At 41.4% G+C, this 22,584-nt stretch overlaps 1 protein-coding gene across 2 annotated transcripts in view; it reads right to left on the bottom strand.

Moving 5' to 3' along the window:
• Positions 1-22,584, bottom strand: part of dscc1 (DNA replication and sister chromatid cohesion 1) — a 57,091-nt gene that overhangs the window by 11,879 nt on the left and 22,628 nt on the right. For both annotated transcript variants that reach the window (XM_069920595.1, XM_069920596.1), the window contains 5 exons: positions 21,880-22,005; positions 20,217-20,307; positions 15,515-15,653; positions 9,907-9,959; positions 7,616-7,770 (listed from right to left, as the gene is read on the bottom strand). In XM_069920595.1, coding sequence (XP_069776696.1) covers positions 7,616-7,770; positions 9,907-9,959; positions 15,515-15,653; positions 20,217-20,307; positions 21,880-22,005 — 564 coding nt within the window. The remainder of the gene's footprint in view (positions 1-7,615; positions 7,771-9,906; positions 9,960-15,514; positions 15,654-20,216; positions 20,308-21,879; positions 22,006-22,584) is intronic.

The following is a 22,584-nucleotide window of genomic DNA, read 5'->3' on the forward strand; positions in this document are numbered from 1 at the left end:
GCCTAATCCCTATACTATTATGAGTCGGATTCCCCCAGACCATGAGTGGTTTAGTGTTATCGACTTGAAGGATGCCTTCTGGACGTGTCCATTAGAAGAGGAAAGTAGAGATATGTTCGCGTTTGAATGGGAAAATCCATGGACAGGTAGACGGAGACAGCTTCGGTGGACTGTATTGCCCCAAGGGTTCACTGAATCTCCGAACCTGTTTGGACAAATGCTAGAACAAATCCTGGCGGACTATCCACAATCTGATGATTCCCAACTAATGCAGTATGTGGACGATTTACTATTATCAGGACCCAAGGAACAAGAAATGAGGGGAGATACAATTAGACTCTTGAATTATCTGGGGAAAAAGGGTCTACGGGTGTCCAGGAACAAGTTACAGTTCGTTGAGAGAACTGTGGTATATCTGGGACACCAGATAAGTAAAGGACAGAAACGGATTACCCCTGAACGGATTGCGGGAATCACTAGAATGCCGTTACCCCGTAATAAGAAGGAAATAAGACAATTCCTGGGACTCTTAGGTTACTGTAGGTTATGGATAGAGGACTACTCAGCGTTGGTGAAGTTTATGTATGAAAAGCTGACAAATGAAACTGAATATCCATTGAAATGGACCCAGGAGGAGGAGGGATGGTTTGAGGACTTGAAGCATCGCCTGACACGAGCCCCAGTACTCACTCTGCCCTCTTTAAAACAGCCCTTCCAGCTATTTGTCACTCATAACCAAGGAACAGCAGTGGGGGTTTTAACACAGGAAAAAGGCGGTCAGCGACACCCAGTGGCTTTCCTTTCCAAAATGATGGACCCAGTGTCTCGCGGATGGCCGACGTGTATCCAGGGAGTAGCGGCTGCTGCTCTGTTGGTAGAGGAAGCACGTAAACTTACTTTTGGAGGAAAGATGACTGTGTACACCTCCCATTCTGTGAGTGTTTTATTAACACAAACTGCCCATCGATGGCTGACTGATTCTCGCATATTAAAGTATGAAACCATTTTAATGGTCGGAGAAGATCTACAGTTTGCAAAGATTAATAGCTGCAACCCAGCTCAGTTTTTATACGGCAGTGAAACAGAGAGAGAGGTGGAGCACGACTGTGTCGAGTTGACAGATCTTCAGACCAAGACCCGAGAAGACCTTTGCGATACTCCGCTGGGAGAAGGATATGAATTCTACATTGACGGCTCCGCCAGATGTGTTGACGGAATGAGAAGAAGTGGGTATGCTATAATAGAAGGAAATACTTGGAAAGTAGTAGAATCCACGAGACTACCCGGAAGCTGGTCAGCACAGTCCTGTGAACTATATGCCTTGCAGAGAGCCCTCAGAATACTGGCAAAGAAAATTGGAACGATTTACACTGATTCCAAATACGCATACGGGGTAGTGCATACCTTTGGTAAGATCTGGAAGGAGCGTGGTCTAATTACATCAAGAGGAAAGGAATTGGCACACGAACAGATGATTACTCTGACTTTAGAAGCCTTGACATTACCCCAGGAAATAGCAGTGGTCTACATACCAAGCCATCAGAGGGGAGATACAGCAATTGGAAACAGACTGGCTGATGAAGAAGCCAAAAGGGCAACCATGCAACAAGAAGTCCGTTTGCTGACCTTAATCCCAATAAGACAAGGCATAAAGAAGGCTCCCATTTTCACTGCTAAGGAAGAAAAGGACATGGCTCAGCTGGGCGCAAGCCAGCTGCCTGATGGAAGATGGAAGACACCGGATGGAAGAATGGTTCTAAATAAAGAAATAACTCGCAATATTTTAAAACACCTGCATCATCAGAGCCACTGGGGCACCCAAGCCTTATGTGACACAGTGCTTCGAGAATATGTGTGTAAGGAAATCTACACCTTGGCCCAACAGGAGGTGCAGAACTGTCACCTATGCACAAAAATTAATAAAAAGGTGATGAGGACAGGGACCATGGGAGGTCAACCATTAGCCATACGCCCTTTTCAAAGTATCCAGATCGACTTCACAGAGTTACCTCAAGTCCAAAGATGGAAGTATCTGTTGGTGGTAATAGATCACTTTACCCGATGGGTGGAAGCCTTCCCAACAGTAAATGCTACAGCCTCTACAGTAGCTCGCCTCCTCCTAGAGCAGATAATCCCCAGATATGGTATAATGGATTCTATAGACTCAGACAGGGGTCCACATTTTTCTTCAAAAATCCAGCAATTGATTTGTAATGCATTACAGGTCTCTTGGAAATTGCATACCCCTTGGCATCCACAAAGCTCAGGGAGGGTTGAACGTATGAATGGAACCCTAAAAATGCAATTGACAAAATTAATGGTGGAAACTAAAATGCCTTGGATAAAGTGTCTGCCCCTGGCTTTATTGAGAATTCGTACTGCCCCACGAAAAGATGTAGGGTTGTCCCCTTATGAAATGATGTTTGGGCTTCCCTTCTGGAGAACTATTTACAGGCACTGTCACGCTCTCTTGCAGATTTACGAAAGAGAGGACTATTGGCACAAACACCGCCTCTAGACTTTTCTTTACACAAAGTGGTACCAGGAGATTGGATTCTCATCAAGACCTGGAAAACTGAAAAACTCCAGCCCCAGTGGGAAGGTCCATACCAAGTTCTCTTAACTACAGAGGCTGCAGCACGAACAAGAGAGAAGGGGTGGACGCATGCATCCAGATTTAAGGGACCTGTAGAGGCGCCTCAGGACCCTGATACGAACTCAGATTGGACTTGTGTTCCTGGAGAAAAACCTCTTACCTTGCGATTTCGCAGAAAGACTTGATTCACAATGTTATTGTTATGTTCTTTGATTTTTCTTAGTTTGCCTATGTCTTTATCAGGTGTGAAATGTAAGAAATGCAGAGACACAGTGGTCCTGTTTCAGGACCACATTTGGGGAAGAAAGGAGGGTAATTTTATTTCCCATACCTCAGTTCCTGAGAAATGCTGGGCAGAAAATACCACCCAACATCCATATACCCCTTGTGTGGAAAAAGAAGGAAATAATATGGGTCATTATATACAGATTCCTAATACCACTCCTATCCCTCTTAACGGTTGGAAGGGTGACTCAAGCCCACCATGCCCTGATGGACTCTGGTTTTGCATACACACATTTTAAAGAGAGAAAGGGGTGGATTGTTATATATAGAGAATTTAGGTTAAAATGGCTTAAGTTAAAATGTGATGATTAATCATAAAAAGGGAAGCCAGAACGGACAGGGAGCTTACTAGCAGCCAAGGACAAAAGGTTCAGCTGGATATGTTTTTTTAAACCTATCTTTTCATGGTCATAGTGGACATGACCATGATTGATAAGAAGGGTGAGAAACAGAATTTAGTGTATGTAGAGTTCGCAGCGTACGTAACAAACGCGATAATTAAAAATGCAGTTATACTTAGAATGCTTTTGCAATACTAACCAATTAAAACCGTATTAATAAGAAGGGGAAGGGCAAACAATAAGGGTATAAAAATCAATGCACTGTATGTATCGGGGCTTAACTGGTGAGAAGCCAGTTGAGTCCAACTCTGCAGACTTGTAAATAAAGCTTGTCGTGTCATCAGTTTTAAAGAGACTCATGTGTGAGAAGTTTTATTTCTGACAATTATAACTTGAATAGAGTCAGGAAAGCCTGGAAACAGAGCAGGTATCATGGCCAACTTTGGAGGATCTATAATGTACTGAATTGCAGAGCAGACTCAAATGTCTTATTTGCCTGTACTGCTTCCCTGATGTTCTGCCATTATTATTTTTACTTGACATAACAATAAGCCACATGGACCGTTTTTCCAACTATTTATCATTTGCAATTCATAGAAAATACCAGCAACACAGAGCAGACATTGATGATGAACTTCTTCTTCTGTTGGCTCCATCTTCATGTCCTCTACCACAACCAGGATTCCCCAACACATACAAGAGACCCCTTCTCCCACTTTAAACCTTCTTCCTCCTCCTGGACACTTTGTTCTGGCTTTATGCCTACTCTGGACCTTTATAGTTCCAACTGCCGCTTGAGACATCAACCGTATCAACTTCACTACTCCCCTCACTCACTCCAATCTCAGCCCTTATAACGCCTGGCCCTCCACTCTCTCCGCACTAATCCTAATCTCACCATGAAACCTGCAGACAAGGATGGTGCTGTTGAGGTCTGGCCCACTGACTGACCTCTATCTGGCCAAAGCCAGAAGACCATCCTCAGACACCTTTTCTTACCCCACAAAAACACTGTATCACACACCATCTCTGAAATCATCACTTCTGATCAACTCTCTAGTACTGAACTGTTTCCCAGTTCAACACTGCCTGATTCTATCATTGACCTGAGATCCACAAACGGTGCTCCCATTGTGCTCTCCTCGACATCGGAGAGACTGGGTGCAAACTGGGAGATCTATTTGTTGAGTACCTCAGCTCTGTCCGTTGCATTAGCATAGATCTCCCAGTGGCCACTCATTTCAATTCCCCATCCCATTCCTTTGCTGACATCTCCATCCACGGTTTCATGCACTGTCAGACGGAGACTCCCCATAAACTGGAGGAACCACACCTCATCTGGGCACCCTTCAACAGGACAGTATTTTCATAGACTTCTCCAGCTTCCATTAAAACACCCGCCACCCCCTTCTTCCCCCTACCCCTCACCTTTCCCCCAGCTCTCTATCTCTAGGCCCTTTTATAGTGGGGGGAGAAAAAAAATTGCAAAGACAGATATTCTGTGTCTTTAAATCGCTTCCCTTACCTCCATAAGAGGTCTGAAGCCAGATTGACTGGACAAACTTGCTCCATCTTCCTAGGGGCCAGACTCAGAGGTGGAGTGAAAAAACACACAAATGCTGGAGAAACTCAGCAGGTCAAACAGTGCCTTTATGTAGCAAAGGTGAAGATACATCACCACCGTTTCGTGCTCGAGCTCTTCTTCTCCAAAAAAGGAATGCAACTGAATGCAGTTCCAAAGGGGAGGGGTGATAACGTCGCAATGATGCCATCAGCCCACTAAGACTGCTTGCACAGATCTCCAATAGTGCTCTTCAGTAGCCATTTTTGAGTATAGGCCGCTTTCCCTTGGCATGCACATTTGAGGTCATGGTGGAGGGCAGCACGACTACACTACTTGCCCCGCCTCCCTTGGCTTTGGAAGCCAGCTCCCGACTCAGCTCTACATAAAGGCACCATGGGATCCACATTATAGGTCATCACCATAAAAAGTAAATTTGTAGCGGCGGCTACACTGCTAACTGAAGGATCGCACAACCAGACGGGTTGAATTCTGTGAGCAAAACTGATTCATTGCCAAGCATGGGCTTCTGAGCCCGAAGCCGAGGTCGGAAGTAAACCCCCGATGGCGCCACTTTGGCCGGCTGCCCCACCACATGCATGACAAGTGGGGCCGGTTCGCCTGCCTAATGGCGTACCGCCACAAATTTGCCTTTTTTTTTTAAAAAAAAACTTGAGCCGGCTATAATGTGGGGTGTCAGCATGAAAAGGGCTTTGCCCTTCCCTGTCTCAAAGCCAAAATCAATTCTCACCTATCCTTTTATCATATCCAATGAACACCTTTGTTGGCCTGGACTCCTCGCCCTGCCAGTCTAGTCTTTATTCTGATGCATAGCTGTACTTTGCTTATTCCTCGAAGGGCTCAGGCCCAAAATGTCAGTAATATATCTTCACCTCCTATGGATGCTACGAGACTGGCTAAATTCCTCCAGTATTTGTGTGTGTTTTTACTACAATCACAGTGTCTTCACCCTTTCATGATTCCCTTAGAGAACACATTAGGCTTTTTTTTTATATAGTGGAAAAAAAAGTGAATGCAAAAGCAGATGTTCTCCCTTTTAACATTGCTTCACTTACCTCTATAAAAGCTCCAAGGTCAGATTTACTTGGCGAACTCTGATCCGTCTGCAGTGGTTCCCGACCTTTTATTTTCCACTCACATACCACCAAGTATTCCCTAAGCCACAGGAGGCCTGGTGCAGCTGTTTCAAAGTGATTAATGAGGGATTGCTTAAGGTGGTATGAGGGTGGAAAGAAAAAGTTTGAAAACCACTGTTTTAATCATTCCAAATTGATTCGTTATGTGCACAGTTTCATAACTCCAAAGGAAATGGGCCAATGACAATTTTTCTCAAGCAAAATATTTCAGTAATAATTGGGTCGAGAGCAGTAATTCTCAACCTTCCCTTCCTACTCACATACCACCTTAAGCAATCCCTTACTAATCACAGAACACATGGCTTATGGCATAGGGAATACTTAAAATGGTATGTGAGTGGAAAGTACAAGGTTGGGAACTACTGGTCTAGAGGGTACATTGAGGTGGAGTGACCTCACTCCACCTCCCACTCCACCATAAAGGCAATGCCACTGAAAGCAGCTGCAAAGGGGCAGGCTAATGATGTCACTACAACATAGTCAGCCCACGAGCCAGGAGCATGCGCACTCGGCAGTGAGCCCCACCATGCATCCGGGAATGCTCACATCAGCGAGCTAGGATAAAGCGCTCTAACCTGCTCTTCGGTCGCCATTTTGGGTAGAGGCCGCTTTCCTTCTTGGCACGCATGTTTGGCGTCAAGCAAAGGGCGGCACTACTGCAACACCTGCCCTGCCTCACTCAACTCCCGGAAAACAGCTCCCAAACACTGCTTCATATGAAGGCATCACTGGATCAGCCTTTTTGGCCTTATCCATAAAAGGTAAATTCACCTTTATTTTTTCCATTGGGCTAGCTTTAATATGCGGTTACACTATTAAAGGACCTTTTGTGATCAGTTTCAAATTCTGATTACATCTATTCAGAGGAATTAAACCAAAGAAACTGTGGGAGACACGCCTGCAGGTTAACATGAAGGTATCACCATTGCCATGGTAATCTCAATGATCAAAGCCTAATTCATGTACTGCCAGCTATTCTTTCAAATAGAAATCCACTAGCACACAAGGCATGAAAACAGGTCTATTGTTAAAATTAATTACTTTAGTGACAGAAAACAGTTTTAACAGTTCTTACAAGCACCCTGTTCAGTAGGAGATAGCGATCTTATCAAAGAACTGAGAGGGAAATGAAGGAAGTGGGGAGGTGGGGGGGGGGGGTGTGCAGGAGAGATGAAGATGATGTCAAGTTGATGATTTCATATCAGAATTAGCTACTGAGATTTATGAAGTGAAAAACCAACTGAACAATTTAAAATTCTTTAAGAACACTAAAATACAGCAATAATCTCATGTTCATCGAGGCCTGGTTATCTGAGACAAACAGTGCAAGATTTAGACTTTGCAGGAAGAAAAAAAAATATCGCTGGCATTTTCAGTTTTGTTTTGGATTGTTAGTGTCTGCAAATTTTAATTTTTTTTTAAGATTTTACTGCACCCAAAGCAGCCAAATGATGAAAAATTCAGCAATTCTTCTCGTCCTGTCACTCAGTCCCACAAGCAATATCACAAGAGCTTCTTCATCCTTGAACTGGTTTGGGTATATCAAAGTGATATCTGAGCAGATATCTTGAAAGGATAATGAATTGGGTATGACAAACACTGACAAAGGGCCACACAGATAATTCTCAGCATGTCGAGTGTTAAAGAGAATGGCAATTATTCAAAGAATTTTTACCTTGAGTTGATCCAGTCTTGTTGACATACCCTCAGGTACACTCTGCTGCCATACATCCTCAAACTCTGACAGATTAAACTTCACAGCATTTTGTAATAACAACAGCGCAATAGATCTGCAGACTTCATCCTCACTCAACGAATAATAGATTTCTCCTGCACAAAAATCAAGTAGAGCACTTTGTTAAGTTAAGAACATAGGTTTGCAAAGTGTTCACATGCAGAAGAGAGATAATAGTTCTTTCATATGCAAGTACAGAACAGTTTGCTGTTTCCATGGACCTGCAGCATTTACTTCATGTCAAATGGATATCAGGCATAAAAAACACTCCCCTTTTTGAAGAATGAACTTTATCCCAGGTTGACTGAAAAGTGAGTCAAGTATGACATATTCTACAGAAATTTCAAAACTTATCAATTTATTCATCAAAATGCATGAGCTCTCATTCAAAATTCTTTATGTTTACATTGTGTGTGAAATCTGAGCAAGAACAAAAATTCACATAACAGTACAGTACACTTCCGATTAACTGAAAGCTAATCAACCAGAATTCCAAATATCCAAAAGTCTTTTTTTCTGGTGACATGGCATCAAAATTTGTAATATAAAGTTGAAAAAAAATTTTAGGACCAGCCTGCCGATTCCCTTTCAATCATCAAATTATTCTCAGCTAAGGTAAAAACTATCCACTCATTATATGGTAGTTCCTTCTTTAGCTTCTGCAGACACCCAGCCTCAGCTTCTGATTAATTGGTTCTAAGGGACCTAATATTACCTTTGTGGATATTATTTACATGCAAAATAGTGAAGGTGATTATTTTCAGAATAAATGGACCATAAATAGCCACGCTCGCCCGAGCCCCACTCGCCTGTTCTTTGAGTAAACCTCCTGGCCGCCTGTTCCACACATTGTCAATTCATAGTTTTACACCATTTTCATCCATCCATGCATCCTTTTTCATGAAAATGTACAAAAATACCTGCTGGGAACTTTAGTTTTGGGTTTAATTTTGAAGATTACCGTGGGTCTTAACTTCATTCCATCAGCCATGCACGATATTACCATCATAAACCTGGTCCTTTCGTGGCCTGTCCTGGTTTGCAGTTTTCACACTTCTACATTCTACAAACGAGTCTGCAGCTGACGTGGACATTACCTCTCCATAAATCTTCGTCCGCGAAGCCAAGCCAAAGAAAGAAGATTCCACTGTTCTATTTATTGCCTGTCATGTCAAAATTCATGGGGGTTTTGTCCATGTTTCCAATATTTGCCAATGCAAACTAGTATTTCTGCTGGTTTCATATAATAAACTGGAGAAAACTTACAATTTTATGATCAAGATCTTTTCGTAGTTTCTGAGCAATTCTTGTTTTTTTGGTATAATACCAGATTTTCCCTATTCCTGAAACAGCTGCACCAGGCCTCCTGAGGTCTGGGTGCGACTTCGCCCGCTTCAGTGCAAATGTTTTTTTTTAATTTTATTTCAGGTAACTATGTAGCAATCTTGCCTCTGTTCATATGCCTATTCTGCCACATGATTTTCTAACTCAGGCCAGCCAGTGACTCCTCTTTTCATCGAACATTGCTTTGTTGGTATTTTTCTTCGTCTCTCTTACTCCATTCTCCTACCAATTTCTCATATCCATCAAATTTTCTTGAAGCGGCGCAGTTGTTGGTTTCCTTGGCTATTTCTATCACTTTTACTTTAAAACTCGCCTCATACTTTCATCATTTTGCTGGAGCCAACACCCAGCAGATTAATCATCTCTATTTTTCGGGGTAGACAGATGCCCGATAGACAAAAAAAACCCTTAAAATGAGGCTGGAAAAGGGGTGTGGTCTGCTTCGAGAAAATTCCTGAATATCCAAGAAATTTGCTTAACCAAGATAGGTCCAGTCCCAAGCATTTTGCATAATCGGTAACGTATTGGATTAGCTTTACTGATATTGCTGTCCAGTTTTGTCCCTATTTAACATCTGGAAAGTATTGGAATAACTGGAAAAAAAGTCTGGTTTGTCTCAATTAAACTTACATAATTTAAGGTTTTTGGCACTGTTTGTTTCAGCTGATTAACATGCAAAGGTGATTGGTTAATCATCAAAATTGCCAACAGAAAACTTAATGTGTGAAGTTAAACATAAAATAGTTCTACTTTTTAAGTCCACAGATCAGAAGGCCAAATGAAAGTATAATGAGTTGATTGGGCCAGCGATATACAACAATAAATTTCAATAGTAGAATCATAACTACTGTAATGAATTTTACAAGTTGGGACTAGAAGAGCCTTACCTTCACTTATGTATCGTTTGCCATAGCAATTCAGGCAATGTTCTATCATCTCCCTGTCAGAGGAAATGCATTAATTAGTTCATTATTGTAACTATATTTGAATAGATAAAATGGACTTGGTTCAGATTAATCAGAAAAAAAACTTCCAATGGTCATTCAGTGCACTGAAAATATTTATAAAGGAATGGAGTTTATAAATTAAAACAACTTTCAGTTAATTCAGAAAGCAAAATAAAAACTCCATTTTAAAAAAAGTCGTTAGAGTGTCTGAGAAGAGAAAAACAGTTGATGTTTCAGGTCAATGACATTTCATCCGCAATATTTCAAGTTACCGATCCTTGACCTGCTGAGTATTTCCAGCACTTCTGTTTTTATTTCATTTATCAGGCATCTCTAACATGAAAATATCTAATGCCAACATGAAGGTGCTTCATGTTGGCATTAGATATTTAAATAAATACTGTATATATAGTTTGAAGGCATAAATTCCATGGCTAAACAAATGGTGGGGGGAGGGCAGGGGGACAAAAATCAAATTAGGAACAGGATTCAGTAATTACAAGAGAAATCATGAGAAAAATAAAACAATAAAAACAAGGGCAGTGAGGTTGGCAAAGTGATTAGTGCAGCAGTACCAGTAATTGGGACCGCGCTGTCTGTAAGGAGTTTGTATGTTCTGCCTGTATCTGTGTGGGTTTTCCCTGTGGACTCCTGTTTCCTCCCACTGTTCAAAAAGTACTGGGGGTGTAGATTAATTGGGCGTAAAATGGGCACCACGGTCTCATGGGCCAAAATACCCTGTAATTGTCCTGTATGTCTACATTTTTTTAAAAATTATATTTAAAGAAATCAAGGAAGTGGCCAAAAAAAGCAGAAACAGTGTCGACAGCAGATGAAGCCAAACACAATATGCTTAAAAAAAAATTGGGAAGGTTGATAAAGGCCTTTCCTGAAGAAAATAAATAATGAATGGATTTTCCTGGGCACACTGTTAATAGAAGAATGGACAAGTTGGGGCAGGGATCAAAATGCCAACTAATGATGAGAAGCCAAGGAAACACACTGGTGTTTCCATGCAATTGCAGAGCCAAAATAAAGTCAGAGAATTTTATTCATAAAGAAAAAGCATAGTTTGTGAAACTGGACGTACACCACCAGGGCCAAGAAAAAGCAAATATTTAAACTGCAATTTTACAGCTTCTTTCAAACGTGAAATGCTTGAAGACTCAAATTGAGAAATTATTGTTATTCTCTTCAAAAAACCCAGAAAACTTCAGTTAATGGGATTTAATTACAGGATGATTAAATAATCGAGATTATGGCTTTTTAAAAAGCATGGTTACATTACCCAATCATTAAGGATTTGAGAAAACTATGAAAACATAAGAAAAATGCACTGGATCCAGAATGTATTAACATGTTGATATGGACTCAATTAGGGATGTACCTTAAGATGGATAGAATGAGGTGGTGGCTGGACACACACAATCAGAAGCCCTGAAGATAGAGGAGTGAGGGGCATGAGATGCATTGAAACTAGAGAAAGATATGAGTGGTAACCAAAGCAGTTTTGAGATGAAGCCATTCTTCAACAAAAACACAAAACCATGATGAGAAACTGGATGCAAATTTAATAGCAACCTGCACGACTACATCAGTATATTTGGGAGGAGACTGGTGCACATGATCCTTGGCTTTTGATTGCCAAATAAAGATAGAACATGACAAAACAGAAAACAGGTCCTTTGGCCCTTCTAGTATGTGCCATATCATTCTGCTAGTCCTATTGACTTGCACCCAGACAATAACTCTCCCGACTGCTCCCATCCATGTATCTATCCAATGTATTTTTAAAATTTAAGAGTGAGCCCACATTAGATGGCAACTTGTTCCACACTCCCACCACTCTCTGAGTGAAGTTCCCCTTAAACCTTTCCTCTTTTACCCTAAAGTCATGCCCTCTCATATTTACCTCTCCTAATCTAAGTGGAAAGAGCTACTCATATTTACTTTGTCTATACCCCTCAATCTTGTAAACCTCTATCAAATCTCTCTTCATTCTTCTACGCTCCAAGGAATAAAGTCCTAATCTTTCTAAACTTTCCCTATAACTCAACACCTGAAGACCCAGCAACATCCAAGTAAATCTTCTCTGCACTCTTTCAATCTTACAGATATCCTTTCTGTAGTTTGACAGCCAGAAATGCACACAATACTTTAGATTTGGCCTCATCAATGTCTTATACAACCTCACCATAACATCCCAACTCCAATACTCAATACCTTGATTTATGAAGGCCAAGATGCCAAATGCTTTCTTTACAATCCTGTCTACCTGCCACTTTCAGGGAATTGTGTATCTGTATTCCCAGATACCTTTGTTGCTCCGCACTTCTCAGTGCCCTACCATTTACTGTGTATGTCCTACTTTGGTTTGTCCTTCCAAAATGCAACAAGGCTTAATCAAAAGTTTGTATATTATCCTCACTGTATTTTTACTTCTCAATCAAAATATTGATGTTGAGAGGGGCTTCTCACGTTATGAATGACCCAATTTTATACATAATTGAAACAAAATAAAACAAATGTGGAAAAAGGCACTTTAAGATAATGTGGAAAGCATTAGTTAATGAGGGAATGGGGAGGAGGAAAGCACCTTGTACTTTGGAAAAGATATATCACAAAATAGCACTAAAACAATTATGCAAGGTTTTATTGAACTCTTATACATACAGCAATCAGGCCCTTTAAGTGTCATTGCTTACCCTTCAGTAACATACCAGTCTTTTGTAAAATGGAAATAAAATTTTTAATTTTAATTTTTAAAATTTCTTTTTAAGATATACAGCACAGTAACAGGCTATTTCAGCTCACGAGTCTGTTTCGAAAATCTCACATTCGACTGTAGAAATTCCACGCCATTGACAAACACGCAGAAACCTTAATTATAGTGCAGTGATCAGTAATTCAGGATTTCAAGTGATTCCAATATTTTTACAAACACATTGCTTAGTTGTCTGGAACACTTCTCCATGAAGTCCAAGCTATGAAGAAATGATGAAAGGATGATTTGTTAAAACGATTGTACAATATTAATCTGCAGTGTTAACAAAGTACTGCACAAAATCAAGAGCTTCTTCTCAATGCCACATTCAAAGAAGATTTGAACATAATGATCGGTAAGGGTCAGTAAGAATTGGAACAAAGTTAAAGCATTGGGCAATTAATTATATAAATATGATGTGTCATCCCAAAAGAGCCTCTTTCTGATTTTTCTCCTGTCAGAATTGACACAGAAAGCAAACCCGTACAAAGCCATTCACATTGCCAAGGGGACAGCAAAACAGCTTTCTCTTCAGATTCACATTTCGTAAACAAGTTTCTCAACGGATTTCTTTCACATATGGAACTGTGCACTGGCAAGCTTGTCAGACCATCCATTTATTTAGCACCAGATATATTCCTTCATTAACAAGAAAAACCATCAATTATGCTTTTAAGCCACAGAATGTGCAAGGCCATTGACAGAAGTGGAGTTAAACAAAAACACTTTACTGCAGATGACCAAATGTTTATCAAGGGGATTACTTTCAAGAATCAGCCCAAAGAGAGGCAAAAAAGATGAATGGAGAAGATCTCCGAATTTAAAACCAAAGTCACTGAAGGGACCGCATGAAGTGATAAATATCTGAAGGTATGTGAATGCAGGAGATTACAGAGATTTAAAACCAAGGCAGTGCCGTGATAGGCCCGCAAGCACCAGAGGTAATGGTGAATGGGACTTAATGTTATAACTAGTCAATGATCAATAAATTATGAATATACAGTAGCATTTGGAAGGACTCTTCTTGCAGTACAATGATACAACAACAAGATATAACAGAGTCTGTGATAATATCCTTGTTTTTGAAAAATGATCTGCTACAATACGAATTGTGTAGGGCCACACCATACAATGCCATTTTTATGAAAAATTAAGCAACTGGACATCAGGGATTTGCCACATGGCTTGTAAGTCACGAACTGAGGTGAGACTGTTACATTAAGGAAAAAAAAGAACCATGATGTGCATCATGGCATCAAACAATGTGCGATCCCACCATGGGATGGTTTTTATGCAATTTCGGTCATTCATGCATGCATGGTTAATAGCACTGAAGTCCTTCCAAACAACACCCACCCACCTGCCAATACACCAAACCCACCTCTGCAAACAGTAGGAATCAGGCCTCTTTTTGATCCGCTGTAGCCCTAATTCAGCAACTACCTTGCATTTTGTTCTAATTTTAAAATGCTTCCCTTAAAACAACTATTTTGCATGTCCTTCAGAACAGAAAAGGAGCCACAGTTCACGTAGTGGTTAGCACAGAGCTAACCAACAACCTAAGAGCAAATCCAGTGCTGTCCGGAAGGAGTTTGTGCATCCTCCCCATGTCTCCATAGGTTTTCTCCTGGTGAAAAAAATGTATAGAGTTTGCAGGTTAATTTGTGCATTTGGGCAGCACCGGCCAGAAGGGCCCATTACCATGCTGCAAATCCAAATTTAGAATTTAAAAAATAAAATTTAAAAATTCCAGAATTCTCAGGCACCCTAATTTGAGAATGGGAGGACGAAGCTGTACAAAAACCACCATGAAGACAAGAAAGCTAAGCTTTCAAAATAAATTTATGATTAATATGCTCTCTTTGTGAAGGCATCAAAAACTTCAGGCAGCGCAAAATGCTTATTTACAAGGAAATGAGGTAATACAGAGCACAATTTCCCCCACATAACTTCACTGGTAAATCAAGTTTTATGCAAGAGCAATTAACTTTTTGTGGAGAGAGAGAGAGAGATCACAAATTTCATAAACACTGTAAACCTCGTAAAGATCATGCAAATTTGGAGGATTTGTATTAAATCAGTTTTGTAGATCAGAAAGTTTTATCTCGACAGGCCAACTTAAATTTGAGGCTCAATTCACAATTTGAAAGTCACAAGATTAATGACAGCTTACCAATTATCATTAACGACAGCAGTGAAGCACATACCAGTTCCGCAATTTAAGGAACCAAGCACATTTGATCAAAAATATATATTTTTTAAATCAATAACAGAGGAAACTTTAAATTAAATTTAAACATACAACACAGTAACAGGCCATTTCGGCCCAGGAGTCCGTGGTGCCCAATTAACACCCCATGCTACGTTTTGAACAGTGGGAGGAAAGGGAAGCCCTCGGAAAAACCCACGCACCGGGAAAATGTACAAACCTTACAGACAATGCGGGATTCAAACCCCAGAAACCTATGAACCTGAAAAAAAACATTTTGACCATCAGGAGTTCCATGTCAGTTTTTAAAAAAATCTTTCCTGCATAGGTATACTATACATATAGCCCAACAATTAAATATCATCAGGGCCCAAAATAAAATGAATAATCAATTGATACATTTTTCATAATGCTTCATAAACAAAAAATAAAAATAAAAATGCAAAATTAACTGAATGGGAGCCTTTAAATTTATAAACACGTGTGAACAAAGGATAAATCATTCCCCAGTATGAGAACAATTTGTTCCAGTCCTCATCCCCAATGGTTTGTTAGTACATATTATGTCAAATCACCTTGGTTCAAGTAGCTCCAGTTCTTGAAGGCAAATACCAAGAGGAATCTTAGTGAAGGACCAGGATTCAGAGTCGACCAACTGAGTTACATGATTCAGAAGTTTCATTTCATAATCAAGTTCCAGAACTCTCCAGTACCCTATTTGGGGAAAGAAGAACAGGATATAGAAAACACCCGTTGAAAACAAAGTCTACATTTTGCTACTTTGGTTATAATTTGTGATTAATATGCTGTCTTCCAAAAGAAGCACAAAATAACCTTTCCAAATGCAAACTGTTGTTCCCCCCACCCCCCCCCCCCACCCAAAAAGAAATGAGGCACAACTGAGGACTTTTTTTTAAAAAAGGGTAAAAGTAATTAAACATGTAGGGTCTGTAATCTTTTATCCAAAATTATGAAAAACAAAAGCTCTGAAAACCGAACAGTTTCCCTCCCCATGGATGCTGTCTGTATACCAAAACTCGTGTTAGGCACTAAATAGGACCCGACACGACTCACCCCCATCCAGTGCAATGTCTCAGTGCTTCTACCAATAATACCTGCCAAAAGCTGAGGTCCTCGCTCCTGCCCGGGAGCCCGATGACAAGAAGTCTTTAAAAAGACTCCAACCTGAAGACGATGATCACCATATTTTCAGGTGTTTAGTTTAGTTTGCGCCAGTTTATGTTTGGTTTTATTTCAAAATAAAATGAATAGTCTTTCTTTTATCTCACTTTATTTAGCACCTCAACCCTCCCCACCCCTGTCCAGTGCTGCCACAACCCCCCCACCCGTCCAACGCCGCCACTAAACCCCCACCCCCATCCAGCGCTGCCAGAAACCCCTCCCCACCCCCTATCGAGCACTGCCACAACTCCCCACCCCACACCACCACAAACCCCCACCCCCGTCCAGCGCCGGCAGAACCCCACTACCCTCCCGTCCAGGGACCCTTCTAGTTGGAGTGCCTTTCTTTTGTGTGAATCTGAAATCAGTGCAATTATTTAACATACTGCCATTACTACGATTTGATTTTCCAAAAAATTCCAAATTCCGAAAAGTGTCTGGTCCCAAGGGTTTTGGATAAAAGATTATGTACCTGTACAAAATACTGCACAAACAATGAATATCGGCACATGCACATATTAGTAAAAAAATTCACATCAACCTTACAGTGGCGATGTTGTAAAATAACAAATATCAATCAGTTAATCACTGATTAGCAGATTGCTTTCTGTTCTGGTTAAATATTGCAGTTTTATTTATCTTATGTAATAGACATAGCATCAATAAGCAATCAGTCAACATTTTGTTGTTATTATGGTCAATAAGCCAACAGCTGATCATGAGCGGTCAAGCAATTGCATTGCTCAAGATGGTCATCAGATAATTATCCACAATTTGAATGAAAGAACACTGGGATTTAATTTACTGGAAATAATTCTTGTTAATTAAATATCACACACTGACTACACAACTGAAGATTAATGCTTCTGTTTGACAAGATTACAGCCTATACCATTCATCAATGAATATACAATATTACTGAGCAAGTCCAATAACATGATTGGTAAGCTTGGTTTAACCAAATCATCTCACAGATGTTTTCTTTTGAGGTTTGTTAATAACTGGCTTTGATACCCTGATCAGCATAATTGAAAATCTCACTTTACACCTACGACTGTGTGGCTCAGTACGACAATAATAGCATCTACAAATTTGCCGACGATACCATGGTGGTGGGTTGAGCCAACAAACAGGATGGAGATTGAAAACTTGGCTGAAAGGTGCACCAACAATGACTTTGCACTCACTGTCACCAAAACTAAGGAGCTGTTTGTTCACATTCAGGAAAGGACATCCATAGATGTACAATCCAGTGATCACTGGGGATATCAGAGGAGGAGCGTGTGAGAAAATTTAAGTTCTTGGGAGTCGCTCCCTAAGAGGATCTTTCCTGGCATAATACACCAATGGCTTTGTGAAGAAAACGTATCAGCGCCTCCAATTCCTCAGGAGTTTGAGGAGGTTTGGTATGACACTAGAAACCCTGGCAAATTTATAGAGGTGTGGTGGAAAGTGTGCAGACTGGCTACATTGCAGTCTGGTATGGGGACATCAATATCCCGGAGCATAAAATCATCCAAAAGGTACTTGACACAGCCCAAGACATCATATGCAAACCCATACCCACTATTGAGTACATCTATAGGGAAAGTTGCTGTCGGAGGGCAACAGCAATCATCAAAGTCCCACACCACCCAGAACACACTCCATTCTTGCTACTGCCATCAGGAAAGAGATATAGATGCCACAAGACTCACACCACCAGGCTCAGGAACAGCTGCTACCCCTCCACCATCAGCCTCCTCAACAACAAACTCAATCAGGGACTCATTTAAGGACTCTTACTTGTGCACTTTATTGATTTTCTTTTTGTTCTCTCTGTATTGCAGTTTGTTATCTGTTTGCAATTCTTTTATTTGTTTCTATATTTACGCTGCAGTTTATTTTGTGGTAATTCTGCCACACCCACATAAAAAAGGATGTATGTACTGACAATAAATCTGAAATCCTGTAACTAGTTCATGGATACAGCTCCAAAACAAATTCTGCAGCCTTTCACCCATGTGACTATTTTCCAGATGCAAGACATGACCCTGACCATTGAGGAAGACATTGTCTGGTAGATTCTTGTTTTCATCAAACTTTCATCACATCCAAGTTCAGTAGAAATCACTGGGAATGAAACAATAGAGGGTCCCTTGGCAATTTTTTGCCCTCATAAATCCATTGTTAATCATAACGAATGGAACAGACCCTCTGGTCCAACTTATGCATGCTGATCCATAAGCGCTCATTTGCCCTCAAGCTAATTTATATTCTGCCCACATTCCAATCAACTTCCTCACACTGAGATTCCTACCATCGCCTACATGAGATAATTTACAGGAACCCCACTTAATCCAGGTGGAGGGGTGGTTTGGCTTCCGCCAGAAGAAGAGTCTGAAAAGTTCTGGCCTTCACCAAGTGCCATCCCTTGAAGTCGACAAGCAGACAGTGGACCCGAAGGAAGTCGGCCCCCAGGAGCAATTGTACCACTGCTGGGAGGGTGAAGGTCCATGTACAATGGTTGTTGCCAAACCAAAGGGGAATGGTGTGGGTCCAAAAAGTCCAAATGGAGGAGCTGTTAGCTGCCCTCAGAGCTGGGGCCTGCTTGAGGTTGTGGGTGTTGAGACCTGCGGGGGGGGGGGGGGGGGGTAGGATGCTTATCTTGGCACTAGTGTCGTCCAGGAAACGCTTGCCTAACATGGAGCCCAAAACATAGAGGCTATCACATAGGCCAACTACCACAGCCATTAATGACAGTTGGCCAGGATGTTTTCTGGAAACCCGTAGGGTGGGCAGCATTGACGGGCCTCAGCACCCCATCACTGATGATAGCAGCATAGCTATCTCAGGGAATCAACTTGCCTCTCCGCTGGTCTTGATCTCGCAGGGTGCTGTTTGTGGGGCTTGCTGATGTGGTCTACGATGGCACTGGTGTTCTTCCCAGCTCCTTCCTCGCTTAAGCCTTCATCCATGAGCAACAGTTGGATATCCTCAGGCAGCTGCTCCACAAAGATCTGCTCAAAGAGCAGGCAAGGCTTGTGGCTGTCTGTAGAGCGAGCATCTCGCTCATTAGGGCATACAAGGCCCTGTCCCCCAATCCATCCATATGCAGCAATCGAGCAGCACGCTCATGCCGGGAGACCCCAAAAGTGCGGGTAGGTTGCTCTTGAGGGCCACATATTTGCCTTACTCCAAAGGCTGCTGTAGGAAATCTACGACTCACGCCGCTGTGTCCTGACCGAGTGCAATCATGACGTAGAAGTAGTGGGTGTCATCAGCAGCAAAACGTTTAAGCTGGAACGGACCCTTGGCTTGATCAAACCCCACGAGTAGCTGCAACACCCAAAACACTGGGAACCTGAGAGAGACCGTGTGGATGGTCACAGGTTCCGCTTGATCCATCATCTTCTGGTCCAACAGCAAGCATGGAGAAGAAGAACAACACGCACACCAAAGTCTTGGAAAAAGAGACTGGTTTATTGCACTGGTCATCATGCTTATATGGGCCCCAGGCACTGATGTCAGGGCCCCGCATCATCAAAGCACCAGCATTCCTGCCAGAGCTTCCCATCTTCCTGCCATGCGGAGGCCACCTGGGATGACAGCCAGTGTTGCCCCCCCAGGTTCAATGGCCATTTTGTAGGCTGATCTGTGTCTCCGCACGCGGGCTGCAACAAAACAATTTTTTGATTTGCAGTATATTTGAAACTTACAAATGCATTGAATTATAAATGAGAGCGTGGGATTTACACATGTGGCTAGCCTACAATCAGAGACTCAAAAACAGTTGAATGCACTGGTTGAAAATGGATTGATTGCACAATGAAAGCTAACAGTGGGAATCTGCAGCCTTTAACTTTACTGAGCTGAAGACTACATTGCATTTACCTTCCAGGTTTGCAGACTTGGAAGTTTCATTTTTCAACTGGTGCTTTGGGGACACAGAGGTTGTCTTCAGGAAGACATTTGTTGTAACCTTGAAACCAGAGTGAAGAGTCACAGAAGTTTTGCAAACATGTTTAGTGGTTTTAAGCTAAAATTACAGCAGGAAGAATACCCAACTTGGTAATAATCCATGACAATGAGTCAGCCTCTGCTTCTCCAATTTACCTTCAATCTTGCAGGCACGTAACAGCCGTAACTGCTGCAATATCTCCTGCTCGCTTGCTTGAATGCTCTCCATTAAATCTTCCATTGTATACTGCAAGAGAAAGAAATGGTAAAAACCAAATCAAAAAGCTGACACTTAATCTTTCAGATTTACAAGGTATCATTGCTCCCATGCCAATACGAGACAGACTTCGTTTTCTGAGAATTGAAGTGTTATCGAAAGTGGCACTCATACAACCCAAAAAGAAATCAAAGGAATAATCAACCTGGAGGCTTCTTTCACACTCTCGTCAGCGATCTACAGTGATCGTTGTCTGAAGAGGAAGTCCAAAATCATTGAGGACCCCTTCCACCCTGCACACAGCATCTTTCAGCTGCTCTCATCGGGAAAGAGAGACAGGAGTATCAGAACCAGCACCACCAAGCTGAGGAACAGCTTCTTCCCACAGGCAGTGAGAATGCTGAACGACCAAAGGAACTACTTTACTTTTTTTTTAAAAACCAGCCCAATAGCAACAGCAAATCACTTGTATCAATGTTTAATGCTTTTGAAGCATTAAAATTATGTTTAATTCTCACAAAAAAAATATGCTGGCCACAGCCAATCACCGACACTTCCCCACTGAGGCCCCACTCCTGCCCGGGAACCTGAGGTGCCTGGTCAGTTCGGCTCTGAAAAATTTTGGATAACTGAGGATTTCAGAGAATCCGATTTTGGATAATCGGAGTTGTACTGTATTTGTATAAATGAATACTTGTCCTGTGTATGTATTGTTTGTCTGTATGTGTGTTATGTCTGGTTGTGAGTCTATGTGTTTTGCACAGAGGACCAGAGAACACTGTTTTATTGGGTTGTACAATCAGGTGACAGTAAACTTGATTTGAATGATCTCATCATCTGCCACATGGCTAAGCAACAACAAACAAAATGTAGTGATGGTGAGCAGTTCAGGGTCAGCTCCAAGGAGGGGGGGTGGACATCAATGGGCATTGCCCCCTCCCCACTACGGTCACACCCATCCCCTGGCATCAGAACCGCTCCCACTCCCTAGTGTCTAGGTTGAGGCTTGCTAGCAAATTCAAGCACGCCCCCAGCCGTGTCACTAGTGTACGTCAAGTGTCAGTAGCGTCTATACTGACATGATGCGATTTAAAAAAAACCCCTCATGTCCCATGTCAGAGGGACAGATGGCATTAATGACAGGCAGGTCACAGCTAGCACCCCCTACCCCACCCCAGGTTAAGAGGTAGGTCCCTGCTAGCACCCAATTCCCCCCCCACCCCCGCTGAATGAGCCTCCCTCTAACTCGCTAATGCCCCCCTAACATACATTCTGACGCCAACTCTGAAGCAGTTTGATAGGAAGTTCAAGGCCTTCAATACAACTGTATCTCTCAAAAAAAAAACAACTTTGGTATCTACAAGAATTTAATTATTATTTTTATAAGATGAAAGTTCAACTGGTGCAGACTTTGCATCATTGATTTGCCCCTCACCTTTATTGACCCAGAGCACATGAACCATATAGATAACTGAGCACTTGGAGAATGTAGCAACTGGTCTCAGGAACACAGAGTTATGTAATGAATAAATGGTCAAAAATTTAGATGTCACATGTTTTGTAGGTTGTTCAATGCATTCATTAAAAAACCCTGCAGGGTACCTTTGGTTGATCTGGACTTCTCTCATTTTCACCATTATATGGGTTTTCCATTAGACATTTCTTCAACTTCCTCAATTTGGGCCGCGATCTCTTCAACTCCCAATAACTTTTAGCAAAACCAAAGATCTATAATCAATTATAACACAGATAATTAAACACAATTACGGCATTTAGAATTGTTTTATGAAAAAAAAAGCATGGCTGGTTTTGAATTATAAATACATGCAATTCCAGTTAATCCATTGAGTTCAAATCTCAGCGTGGCAGTTGGGAAAGTTAAACTCAGTTCAATTAATTAAACATATTTGAAATTTAAATTAAAAGTCCCTGGCCATAAAACTAGTGCATAAAAATCCAATTAATTTGCAAACATCCTTTTCTATAGAAAACCCAAAACCCTTATCTACATAAATCCACAGCAATGTGTCTGTGTCTCAAGTGCCAGTAAAATGGCAGAGAAAATGTTCAAGAGGCATTTCACAATTACTCTAAATGGGTCATAAATGCTGATTTTAATTTTATTTAGTATGACAGTGGTTCTCAACCTTTTTCTTTTCACTCACATACCACTTTAAGGAATCGCTCTGCCATAGGTGCTCTGTGATTAGTGAGGGATTCCTTAAGGTGTTATGTGGGTGGAAAGAAAAAGTTTGAAAACCATTGTTTTAATCACACCTAATTGACTCGCTATGTGCACGGTTTCAT

The sequence above is a fragment of the Narcine bancroftii genome, chromosome 2, assembly GCF_036971445.1.
Source record: "Narcine bancroftii isolate sNarBan1 chromosome 2, sNarBan1.hap1, whole genome shotgun sequence".
Lineage (NCBI taxonomy): Eukaryota > Metazoa > Chordata > Chondrichthyes > Torpediniformes > Narcinidae > Narcine > Narcine bancroftii.